Genomic DNA, 12,948 nt, shown 5'->3' on the forward strand with positions numbered 1-12,948 from the left:
TGGGTTCCATACTAGAGTTTCACATAAGTATAAGGTAATAAACTAAATTCAAGTCTTTCTCACTCGAGAGCCATACAAGACATAGGCTACAAAGGCACTGCCCTTGTAATGGAATTTTGTTTTCATTGCATTGAATTGCATTGCATTGAATAGTATCAGTACAGTATCCAGTTTACCTCTTCCCGCAAAATCTTCCAGCTCTTTCCTCTGGAACACTTCACATAGTGCAAAGGAAGGTCTAGTTCCTCCTTTCTTGTAGCCACCCTGTATGAACAGGATTCTTCATACATAACTTTCTTTCACTTTCTCATCCTGCAGAAAAGATGTGAGAACTGCAACATCCACTACTGTCTGGTTTTTGTGTAATGACAGGTCCTTTAAGTGGTCATCATCACTTTGGTCCTTGGCAAAGTTTACAAATACCTGTCAAAATAAAGGTGGACCTTTATAAATAGCTCTAACTTCCTCTCGTTATTCTAGTTGCATTTTTCCCCACATGAAAATTAGAGAATACGAGATTGAATAAATAGAACAAATAGATTAACTAGAAAATTTTGTGTGGGAGGGAGAGGGGAATACTTAACAAAGCATTAACCTAAAAAACTCACCTTCTATTATTGCCCCCCAAATCACCAACTGCTCAATCATCTATTTACTTTGACTCATACAGGCCTGATTAAAGGGAAGTGGGTTGAAAACTAACATTTACTGAACACCTACTAAGTGCCAGGATCTATTTGGTACCTGATGTTATCTAATTTAAATGGGATAAGGCACCTGGCATAATACCTGCCCGTGGCAGATACTCAATAAAAAACTACAGTTTTTATGATTATTATGACAATTTATTCTCACATTAACCCTATGAAGTTGGTAGTATCATCTCCCTTTTCAGATTCAGGGAGGTTAGGTAAAAAGCATAACTAGTAGTAGAAGATCAGGAGTTCATGCTCAGCTCATCTATACTGTGCTAGGGCCCACAATGGGCAGGGGGTGGAGAAGTGGCAGGAAGCCTCACCCTGAAAAGCAAATCTATTTTTGACACTCTAAGCTTACTTGGTCAAGTGTTGTCTGAGAGACAGAGTAGTCTTCTATGTGGAGTCGCTTTTTGCTCTGGGAAAGGATGCTGAAGATCCTGGCCAGGGAAGACAGTGAAGAGGGAAGCTGGTACTGCAGCATGTTCCGGTGCTTCTCCTTCAGCACGCTTCCTGGGAAGGCGAGTTCAAAGAACTCCTGGACAGGCTTCAGGTCAGGGTTGGACCCTGCTATTCGTACGACTATTGTATAACCATCTCCAAACCTGAAAGCAGGAAAAAGAAAGTCCAAATGGAAGACCCTTGGGAAACTTCTCAAAAGATATTTAACTCAGAATCCCACTTGGGCCATGAAAGAGAGAGGTCCCTGCCAGAACCAGAAATAAGTTTCAGAGAGCAGGAACCAGTGGTCATGTACTGAATAGCTATTCTATGTGAGCTGCCTTGCCGAGGGCTTTAGACATGACTTCATTTAATCCTCACCTAGACCTGTGAGGTCTGTCAGATGTTACAGAGAAATTGAAACCGAGAGTGTTAGTCACTTGCTCGTGGTACGTAGCTCAGAAATGGTAGGGCCAGGGTGTGGACCCAACTTGTGCTTGACTCTGAAGCCTATGCTCTAACCTTACTGGCACATATAAATCTTCCCATTACACCTCTATAACAAAGCTAGAAAGTAGATATTCCTAGAACACTGCCTCTCAGAGAGGTTAAATAACTCGCCGAAGTGCATACTACCCATAAAAGGTAAAGATAGAATTTGCACGCAGCTCTGTTTGACCTCAAAGTCCTCATTCTTTCCACTATACCATCTTGTTCAGTTTATTTCCCTTTATTTTAGAGCCACCATGTATACACTCACAAAAGAATAAATACACAGTTTCTCAGTATGTGGGATCCCAAAGATATCATCTTTGTTACCTATTTTTCAGATGTTGGACACTGCCAAGGCACCTGAACCGCCCATTGACCATAATTGCCATCCTAGTGCAAAGAGCTTCACATTCTTCCATACTGTGGGAAAACAGAATGAGGCTTAGTTTTAGAGAGATGCTCCTATAACCATCAGAACATCACCATGACATTTGGCATTTCAAAGAAACAGATCCCCAGCTTCCTAGGGCGTAACTGCATCCTGTTACAAATACAAGAAGATGTAGGGAAAACGCTGTTCACTGCTGTGCCGTTTATAATCGTGAAAAAAGTTGGAAATGATCCAAATGTCTACACAAAAGAGGAATGGTTAAATAAATTAGGGTATATCCTAATGGAATACTATTCACTAATAGCTATAAGAAATGAAGACACATCTAAATTAACTGACTTGGAATAATGTTCTCAGTATTGTTAAGGGAAAAAGAACTTAGTATATATGCTAAAGCTTGCATTTTTGTTTGTAAAAAACATACACTGTGTATAGATTTGCATAGGGAAACTCTGCAAAGATATATTGCTCGATGACAGTAATAGTTGTCTCCTAGTGATGCAATGTCAGGTGATCATAATTTTTTTTTCTATTTGCCTTTCTGTGTTTTCTATTTTTTATACAATGATCATATATAGTACTTGGAAAACTTAAAAGTTACACAACAAAAAAGCCAAGCTAAGTCTTCACTACAGACCTATGAGACGTAAGCACTACTGATCTCCCTTCCTTGATGATACTTAAGGCACAATTCCACAAGAATCGCCGGGCTTTGGGGTCCATGCCTGTGGTCGGTTCATCCTGTAATTAGAATAAAATAAGCCCTATTATGTGCTGGGAAAAAAAAATCAAAGATAGGTTTGGTTTTAAATTCAGAAGCATCTCTGAAATAGCCTAAGTTTTTTTTTTTTTTTTTTTTTTTTGCAGTACGCGGGCCTCTCACTGTTGTGGCCACTCCCGCTGCAGAGCACAGGCTCCGGACGCGCAGGCCCAGCGGCCATGGCTCACGGGCCCAGCCGCTCCGCGGCATGTGGGATCTTCCCAGACCGGGGCACGAACCCGTATCCCCTGCATCGGCAGGCGGACTCTCAACCACTGCGCCACCAGGGAAGCCCTAGCCTAAGTTTTAACTTACCATTCTATTTATTTCTTGATGGACCAAAGAACCAGACCTTACATACAAGAATATTTCATACTGTTTGCAACCAGTTCACTTTTACACATGTGTCACTGAAGTAGAAAACTCAAATTTAATTTTTTATGAAATGAAATTTCTCCAAATAAACAGAAAGGGAAGGGGAAAAGTCATTTAGTTTCAACCATCTTTTCATGACTGACAAGTATATACTAAAAATTATTTTTGTCTGATACTGAAGTCAGTTTAAGGTTTGGGTAAAATTCCTTTTCTTTTCTTTTTTTTTAATTCCAGTTCACTCTGGCTTAGCCGGTTATACTGTACTTGCTAGTTTTAGAGAAACAAATTCCAAATCCAAATAGTCTGGATAACTTTAAAGCCTCAGCCCAAGGCTTCTTCCTGTAATAACTTCAGTGCTAGTCTCCTCTACAGAAGAAAAAGGGTCAAGGGCCACTGTCAGTCTGACCTTCTGTTTTCCATTTGTCTGTATGTAAGGAACTATGACCCAGGTGCTACCTTGGGGATCCTGAAGCTGTATCCACACTCTCAGTCTTCAGGGGACGAACACATAGATGGCATATAGAATGGTCCAGAGAAAGGTCAAATCACACACCCAGCCTCAGCTGCACCTGTTGGGGTTCTCCATGCTAGAGAAACAAGGTGTCCGGAGTATCTCCTCCTTTGGAGCATCTGAGGGCATGTCAGAGCCACCCCAATGTGTGTCAAGGAGAGGGGCGAGGGAGCTTTCCTCTGGTTCTCTGAGGCTGCCCTGCTGTTCCTCGTCGGGGAAGGGGGGCTTGCCATTGCCAAGCCAGTCATGCATGGCCTGGACATCGAGGACTTTAGAAAAGAGGTGTCTTCCATTCAGGCCAGAACAAAGTTTTCCATTCACAGTCACACTCACCAGAAACACCACGGGAGGTCCGCCAATCAAAGCCATGGCCGTCGAGAGCTTGCGCTTGTTGCCTCCGCTATAGTCCCCAGCATATTTTTCTCCATACTTCACGAGGCCCAGTTTCCGAATTGCCCACTCACCAACCTAAGGGTGATAAAAAGCATCTTGACCTTTGTTGGGTTTGGGAATTTTATCATGCTTTCTTACACTTGCGTATGAAAACTCTTTCACTGAGTAGGACCAGGTTCTATACAATCACGACCTGGCAAGTGTGGAGGAACCAACAGCAGGGGGGCAGGGACTCGCGTGGGTAGGAGCGGCACTCCCTCTCTGCCTGCCGGTGTGAGCCAGTTCACCTATCCCTGTCCTACCGCCACCACGGCTTCCCACCCTAAAAGGAGCTGCGAAGAGCCAGCACTTCATATTGCTGCATCCACAAGGAAGAACAGCCTGAAGCCGATGGTCATGTGTGAAGGTCACAGCCGTAAGGTACACTGTTAGGATGCCAAGGGAGACAGCCTGGCTTTCCGGTGCCCATGGTACCTTGCCGACTTCTCTCTCCGGGACGCCTCTCAAGAGTGCAAAGAACTCCACGTGTTCTCTTCCAGTCAGCAGCTCTGTGATGGCATCGAACTGAGGGCAATAGCCCATGTTCTGATGTACTTCATGGATGTTTGATAAGATACTGCAAAGAAAAACAAAACTGGTCAGGTTTTTAAGCATTTAGATACTCTGATCAGACCATCTTGCCTAATATTCCTATAAAGAGTGCTTGTGCATGACCAACATACCAGCGAGCACACCTGCTATAGCTTGAAGGAACAGCCTTTCTGCCCCCAGGATGCCAGCCCCTCCTGGAAGTCAGGGTTCTGGCCTACACTCTGCCCAGTCCTTGCACCTGGCTCCCCCAGCACCTCAATCTGCAGGCTCAGTCCCATTTCAGAATTCCCAAGTCCATCCCAGCTGTGGCACCATCTTTATCAACAGCCTCAGTCACACTATCCTGGGACTTTAACACTAAGTGTCCATCCCTGACTTGATTCTGTGGCCCAGTCATATGCACTATGTGCTCTGTTGCTCCATTCACGTCAGAGGAGGCTCAGCAACTCGCTGTGACTTCCTCTGCTTTTTGCTGCCCATACATTGACTTGCACATAACATGATCCAGACCCCTTGGTCCCACTAAATACTCAACCCAGGAATCTTCCTGGTTTTGAAGGTTTTTTTGATCACAGACCCTCTGAGAATCTGATGACAACAAAAAATATACCTACAGACGCACTTTTACATATATTGGTGGGGGTAGTTTTTAGGCCCTATGAAGCCATTCTCGGGTTAAGGATCCCTAATGTAGGAGAAAGCTCAGTGTCACATCCAGTCTGATAGCTGCAGTTTAGCCACCTCTGGACAACCACGAGTTTGGCCTATCAGCAGTATTCATTCCTCTCTGCATATAAATTAGTACTCCCAGATCCAGCCTTTTCCAGAATTATGATTGAGGCGCTCACAGACCCTGTGCCTGGACCTCACAGCTACACTGCCCACACCAGCTCTCAGAACCAGGCACTGTGACACACCTTAGTCTGGGCCAGTTATTGCTGCCATTGCTATGTGCCCCAGGAGCCTGGTACTAGGAACAAGATGGGGAAAGCAGGTGTGTACCCTTAGGCCAACTATTCTAGAAATTCTGTTTTCTTAAACCTCCTTTACACTGCTACTGAAAAAACGTGTAAGATGCAGAGGAGAGCCATAAGTACATTAAGTTCCTTGCTCTTTTCAATTTTATTGGCTAGCATCCCCTTGTCCAAATTGTGAGTCACCACCCATTAGTACGTTGTGAAATAAATTTAGTGGGTCACAACCAGTATTTTTTAAATGGTGTCGTAGAGAGTAGAATAAGAAATATCAGAGTGCATGGCAAGCAGGAAAAGTAGGTAATGTTTTACAAAACTTTTATTTAAGCTACATGCCTGTTTATGTGTTTTTGTGTATTTACTCGGTTGAGAGGTAAAATGTATTGATTTTGGTATTATGGGTCATGATCAAAGAGTTTGAAAGCCACTGCCTTGTACCGTCTCTCCATATAAAAAGTCCAGAGAAGTCCCACATATTTCGAGTGCTCGAGAGTAACATTGCCTAACAGGACTCTAAAGTGTACTGTACCCCTTATGATCAGACTGCTTAGTGATCTGTGCACTCTCGGATAACAGCCCATGGTGACACCAACAGCTGGCACACCCTTTAGCGAGGGCAACTTGGCAAGTATATAGATAACCTTTTATCTTGTAGGAATTTTCCCTGAGGAAACAATCAAGATGAATACAAGGACATATTTAATGAAAAACAGGAACAAATGTCTAACAATAAGGAATTGGTGAAATAAACTACAGGTACATGTACATAGATGCATTTTATGCAGCAAAAATTCTACATCTTAGAATACGTAACCCATTGGGAAATATAATACAGTCATTAACAACAAAAGAACTAATTTAAAAATCTAGATATAGTATGATATCAATTTTATAATATATTTATATGTGTATATAAAGTAGAGAGATTTGGGGTGATGGGAATGTTCTAAAGTTGTATTGTGATAATGGTTGCACAATTCTGTAAATTGCCTAAAAGTCATTTGTTGTACTCTTAAAACAAGTAAATTGTACGGCATGTAAATCATACCTGAATAAAACTGTTAAAAAACAACAGAGTGACACTAAAATGAAATGTAAATAGTAGTTATCTCTAGGTACTGGGACTATGGATGACTTTTATTTTCTTATTTACAGTTTACTATATTTCAACATTTTTAGAAACTACACAGTACTGTTATAATCAGAAAAATAACAACATATTCATTTAAATAAGGTTTAAAAAAAGTCTGTGGCAAAACAAAGACTTCTTTTCTCACCTATTTTTGTTAAGAAAAGCATCTCCTCTGGTAACAGTGGTATCTCCCGTTAACATCTTGAAAGTTGATGATTTCCCAGCCCCATTGACACCTAGAAGTCCAAAGCACTGAAAAAGATTGGGTAAGTTGTATAAGTAAACTACTAAAAATCTGAATATAAATGACCCTTATAACATAGTCACCTCAGCTTCATTTTCATGTAACATGATCCTAAAACATCATTCTTAATGAAGAGTCAACTATTTTCTTGGTTTTAAGAACTCATATAGATATTTAAACATATGTTTTATAATGAAACCATTTAAAGTGTGGGTGTATTTGTAAATATTATTTGAGTCATCAGGTTAAGACCAAAGTTAATGTGTGAAAAACAGTAATGAAAGCCAACAAGTCAAATTTCACCATCTAATCTGGCTAAAGGGCATACAAGAATACCCACATAAACGAGAAAGGAGAAAATCTATCTTTTAAAATCTATTTGAATTTCATTATCACCTGAAATGGATCACAAAATCACATTTTGGATGTGCATACTTTTCTTACATTGTCTGAGATTATCCCAAATTGCTGATATATGGGGCCCCCATCCTTTCAATGACTGATTGCTCCACACAGATATAAATGGAGAAGCCTTTTAAAACCACTTTTAACCCCTTACGGACATTATTGTTTGATTGCAGTAGAGACAGTCTGAATTAATAGGGGCAAACACAAGGTAGACAAAGTGTCTTTACCTCGCCAGGAGGAATGCCAATGCAAATCCTGTCCACCGCAGGTTTCCTCTTCCTTCTATATACCTGCAGCAAACAAAATGCAAAAATTCATGAGCTGCAGTGACTCACAGCTGTCCCAGGCAACTGTGGAAGAGGGAATTATGACCTAAACACACCACAAAATAAGACTCATCGATAAGACTAAGTCACACATGTGATGTGCTAAAGCCTTGGTCTGTCTCTGTGGCAACTGGCTTCTGAACGACCCTGAAGCTCAAAATACAAGTGAATTTCTTTTTATTTTTTAATCTAATGTCAGACTTTTAAAAAATATATTGGTCATTAATATTTATATAATTTTCATTTAATATGTAAAGACATTGTAGATATTTTAAAAACTAAATTTTACAGGGTAATAATTTGTTATCAAAACATTGCAAATATTGAACAGATTACAAAAAAGTGAATTTGTTGGGCTTCTGGCACCTAGAAAGGGCTGAAACAGACCCTCTTCTTAAGCAATGGAGATCTACCAGCTTTTTGGACCATGAAACTCAAAATCAATCATTATTCTATCAACTTCAGCTTTGCCTCGATACACAATATTAGATGTTTTAATAACTAATGCATAAATGTGTGAAAAACAAATATACTCAAGAATGAGAATTCACAGTATAATTATGTTCAGTAGGATTTCTTTAATTAAGAAGTCCCCATGGTGTATTTTAAATAAAATTTAATTGACAGAAACTTGGTACAGATGCACATTTTAGGAAGCATGCTCTTTTTATTGAGTCAGCAAAATGCTAGTTTCCAACAGATAAAGCTGAAAACATTGAAGACAAGTTGTTACAGCCTGTCCTCACTGCCTCACCTTAGTCAGCTCCTTGACTTCCAAGATGTCATTCTGTCCTCCGCCATCAAGAATTCTCTGTCTCTCCCTCCTCACATCTTCATCCTCATCATTCAGAGGAGGAAGCTTTGCCTTTACAGGTCTTAGGGGGGAAAGATTAAGAAAAAAAAAACAAATCAACTTTTCAAGTTATTTTCTAAGTCAAAGACCCAGTTTCTAAAGCAGTCCTGTAAAATCCATACTCCAGAGTTGTCGGCAGTGCTGGGGGCCGGGAGATGCCCACGTTAGGAAAATCAGTTTGATTATCTGCTTTGAGTTCAAGTCAATCCAACCACCACCGGCGAGTGTTTCCCTGTGTTCCTCCTCCGTGACCATCAACCAGGTACTCTGTGAGTTCTGAGAGAAAGCTCACCTGGGCCTGATGAAGAATCGGTACTGGATCAAGACAGTGATGAGGAAGAACACCACCCCTTCCACGGCCATGGCAAAGAGGTTTCGTCCCACCAAGTCCCAAGACAGTGGCGAGACAAAGCGATTCTCCCCTGGTAGACACAATGCAGAGATCCAGTCAGAATGGAGGCACCAGAGACCATGGCCCTTCCTCAAATTCAGGCCTACATTCCTAGAAATACCAATGTTTATGGCCCGTGGCCAGGAGGAAAAAATAAGGGAGTCACCACTTTCCAAATCTGATTTAGGGTAAGGTTTTGGGGAAACATACTGTGAAACAGTATCAATCAGAATTTCAGAGATAACATGTATTTGAACTGTAACTTCATCTAAGAAATCTAATGTTTCCATTTTTCTTAAAAGATTTATTTATTTACTTATTTTTTATTATTATTATTTTTTTTTGGCTGCGTTGGGTCTTCATTGCTGTGCACAGGCTATCTCTAGTTGCGGCGAGCGGGGGCTACTATTTGTTGCAGTGCACGGGCTTCTCATTGCGGTGGCTTCTCGTTGTGGAGCATGTGCTCTAGGCGCGTGGGCTTCAGTAGTTGCAGCACGCAGACTCAGTAGTTGTGGCTCGTGGGCTCTGGAGCGCAGGCTCAGTAGTTGTGGTGCCCAGGCTTAGTTGCCCCACAGCATGTGGGATCTTCCTGGACCAGGGATCAAACCCGTGTCCCCTGCACTGGCAGGCGGATTCTTAACCACTGCACCACCAGGGAAGTCCCTAATGTTTCCATTTTAAAGAGATATGCCAAAAATCCTTTGTAAAAAGGCAAACAATCCAGGGTAATTTTTAGGGTCAGTATTTTAACAAATTATAAGCTTCACTAAGAAAGATTAGAAAGCACATTTAAAAGATGCCCCTTTCGGGCCTCCCTGGTGGTGCAGTGGTTGAGAGTCCGCCTGCCGTTGCAGGGGACACGGGTTCGTGCCCCGGTCTGGGAGGATCCCACATGCCGCGGAGCGGCTGGGCCTGTGAGCCACGGCCACTGAGCCTGTGCGTCGCTCCGCAGCGGGAGAGGCCACAACAGTGAGAGGCCCGCGTACCGCAAAAAAAAAAAAAGATGCCCCTTTCAATAGCATATAATGTAACCTGGTGACTCAACTCATCTGGTTTTATGTAAATATTCCTTAAAATCCTTATATATCTCCTTGTACCTCCAAGTTTAAAAAAAGTCCCTCTTCTATGCCCATTAAATAACATGGCCCATCTAGCTATATGAGCCAGTCAATAAAGAACAGTAATGTGGCCACAGGAGAAATAAATTTAAACACTCTAAATGTAGAAAGAGCTGCAGTAAATTACCTTTTTATAGACTGTGTAAAAGGTAATATATGACCCCATCTGCAGGTCCATGATTTTCCCAATAGAGCCGAAGTTTGCATCTTTCCTTCTGATTCTCTGGCCTGTATCTAATTCTCAAAGCTGTGGTTTGACTTTTCCAATGACTCTGGCAAACCCCACCAGTGGTATCAGGCACTGGGTCCAAGCTTAAGCCAATATTTTCCTCACCTCCAAAATTACTGTCTCATCTTTCAGACAAATGGTTGTGTCACATGACCCATGCCACAACCAGCTGTACTGACATGAGCCCTATCAGTGAAGTCCTGTGCCCAGTCACCACCCTCTTTCCAAAACAAAGGCCAAAGTACCAAGGCCCATGCAAACTGCCATCTCTATTAAAACATCCTACAGCCACTACTGTCACTCACCAAACCTTTCCAAGGCATCAGCCATTGCCTGGTTTTTCACCATGTCAATGAGCCCCCGTCCCAGGCAAAAATGTGGGAAGATCAAGAACACTGACTTCAGGATATCATTGATGTTATTCAGCTTCTAAAAAATAAGACAGAGACAGACTGTCTTTCATGATTCAGGCTAAAAATTTACCAAAGTCTAAAATATGGAAGTGAAAAAAATTTTGATTCCCTGAGGTCAAACTGAATCTTTGAATTCAGATACCAATAAATAGCGGTAGCCATAGAGGATGATATATAACGTAATAAAATTCTGCTCTTTAGAAAATTTGGAATAATGCTATGAGTATGGGAGAAATATGAGCAAAGTTTAGAAACATGATTATATTTAATCAGAAGCTAATCCATCATAAAATATTTGCTTAGCATTTTAAAAGCAAATTGCTCATATCTGGGTCAATACTTCAGTTTCAGGATTTTGTTGGAGTTAAAAAAATTCTTCTCGAATACATCAATCCAGCAGTGGCCAAATACCCAACAACTGAGTAAGTTGCTATGTGCTGGATGCACTGTGGCAGGGCACAGGAGAGGCAGAGATTAATAAGAAATAGTCTCGTCTCTACTCTGAGGAAAAGAAACATGGAAACAGGAAATTACTACATAATTGGATGTGTTGTACTGGAGGCATGAACTGTGTGGGGTTTGGGAGCACAGGGAAGAGAGAGCACCTCCCATAAGGCAGGTGAGGAAAGCTTCACATTCAAGCTCAGTCATGAAGGGTTAGTGAGATACTACCCGATTCTGTGACAGAGGAGTCACAGAATCGGGTAGTATCTCACATTGTTGGTGCAGAGCTCCAGCGCCAAAGTGCCACGCTGCCATTGACGCCCATGAAGAGGTTCATGCAAGTAAGGACCACGTCGGCTGTGCTGGGGATCTTGAACCAGGCCTACAGGAGCATGGAGGGCTGAAGGAACCACTCGGCCACAGCTTACCATGTCTTGGGAAAGAATGTGGTGGGAACTGTCAAGGAAGGGTTGTACACCTCTGAAAGGCTTTGTGGGCTAAGTTAAGATGTCTGGGTGAAGGCAATGACAACAAGAATGGACAAGGAACCTTGTTTAAGAGATCTGTAATGGGAGGAACTGGCAAGGTAACCATCTGAATGTAGGAAATAAGCAAAAGCAAAGCATATAAAATGGCTCTAATATTGCCCCAGCTGGGGTGACTGGGCGGATGGTAACGCCATCCAGCGTAACAGGAATGGCAAGAGAAATACTGGGTTCTGAGGGGAAGATGACTTAGGACATGGCCAGTCTGGGGTGTCCTTCCGTTAATCTAAATGGAGCCATCCACTGGGCAAGAGAGGACATGAGAATAGAGTTCAAAAGGAGAGTCGGGGCTAAAGGTATGCATGGATGCGAGAGAGAACAACATGGGGCACTAAGCGGTGGTGGTGAAATCTTGCAGCATGAATGCCATCGCCCAGAGAGAGCATCTGAAGTGGGAAACAAGATGCCAGAGAACTGAATACTGGGGAAAGCAACATTTAAACAGAAAGGAGTATACAAGAACATGTCAAAGGAAACAGAAAAATGTGATCAGAGACATATAAGGAAAAGGATAAGCGAGAGATGGTATGCAAACCCATCTCTCTGCAGACTCTGCAAAAGGACAGAGTGGTCCCTGGTGTCAACACCGCAGGCAAGCAGAATAAGATCATGACTAAGCACTACGCTCATCCCAGCATCCCTTTCTGCAGAACTCACATTGTTGGTGAAGAGCTCCAGCACAAAAGTGGCCACGCTGCCATTGATGCCGATGAAGAGGTTCACGCTGGTGAGGACCACGTAGGCTGTGCTGGGGATCTTGAACACGAAGGAGGCTGGGTACATGAGAGGTGTGATGGACCACCTGGTGAGGCACAAAAACACAGGTCCACTGGGGGTCCCCTGCCTTCCCCCTGACATCTGATACCATAGGCCCCATCCAGAGGTGCCTTACCCATACAGCAACAGTAGAAGGGCTAGCACAGGCAGGTTGGTGGAGGACACGTAGGACTTCTGCTGGAAGCAGATGAAGATGATAATGACCAGCGTGGCAGGGACCACATAGTTGCACTAAAAGTGAAACGAGGAAATCAAGGTCACCCCTAAGTCAAAGGTACAACACATCTCAGGTCTTCATCATAATCAGACAAGAAAGGGCAGATAAACGTATTGAAGAAGAACTTTGAATTAATGAAGCCACAAGAACTATTAATCAAAATACTGGACAATACGTGTTGACAAGCATTTTACCCCTGGCTGATTTTATAAACTGCACATCCTTTCT

At 42.4% G+C, this 12,948-nt stretch overlaps 1 protein-coding gene across 1 annotated transcript in view; it reads right to left on the bottom strand.

Annotated features, from left to right (window-relative positions):
• Nucleotides 1-282: 282 nt before the first annotated feature.
• ABCA1 (ATP binding cassette subfamily A member 1) overlaps nt 283-12,948 on the bottom strand; it is a gene marked incomplete at its 3' end in the record, with an annotated part of 136,627 nt that continues 123,961 nt past the window's right edge. Inside the window, exons 38-50 of the mRNA XM_079705857.1 lie at nt 12,619-12,734; nt 12,384-12,528; nt 10,630-10,753; nt 8,879-9,008; nt 8,488-8,608; nt 7,635-7,697; nt 6,901-7,007; nt 4,533-4,674; nt 3,999-4,133; nt 2,657-2,760; nt 1,956-2,048; nt 1,057-1,300; nt 283-423 (exon numbers count right to left, since the gene is read on the bottom strand). Of these exons, the coding sequence (XP_079561983.1) occupies nt 283-423; nt 1,057-1,300; nt 1,956-2,048; nt 2,657-2,760; nt 3,999-4,133; nt 4,533-4,674; nt 6,901-7,007; nt 7,635-7,697; nt 8,488-8,608; nt 8,879-9,008; nt 10,630-10,753; nt 12,384-12,528; nt 12,619-12,734 (1,665 nt within the window). The remainder of the gene's footprint in view (nt 424-1,056; nt 1,301-1,955; nt 2,049-2,656; nt 2,761-3,998; nt 4,134-4,532; nt 4,675-6,900; nt 7,008-7,634; nt 7,698-8,487; nt 8,609-8,878; nt 9,009-10,629; nt 10,754-12,383; nt 12,529-12,618; nt 12,735-12,948) is intronic.

This window comes from Hyperoodon ampullatus (assembly GCF_949752795.1).
Source record: "Hyperoodon ampullatus genome assembly, chromosome: 6".
NCBI lineage: Eukaryota > Metazoa > Chordata > Mammalia > Artiodactyla > Ziphiidae > Hyperoodon > Hyperoodon ampullatus.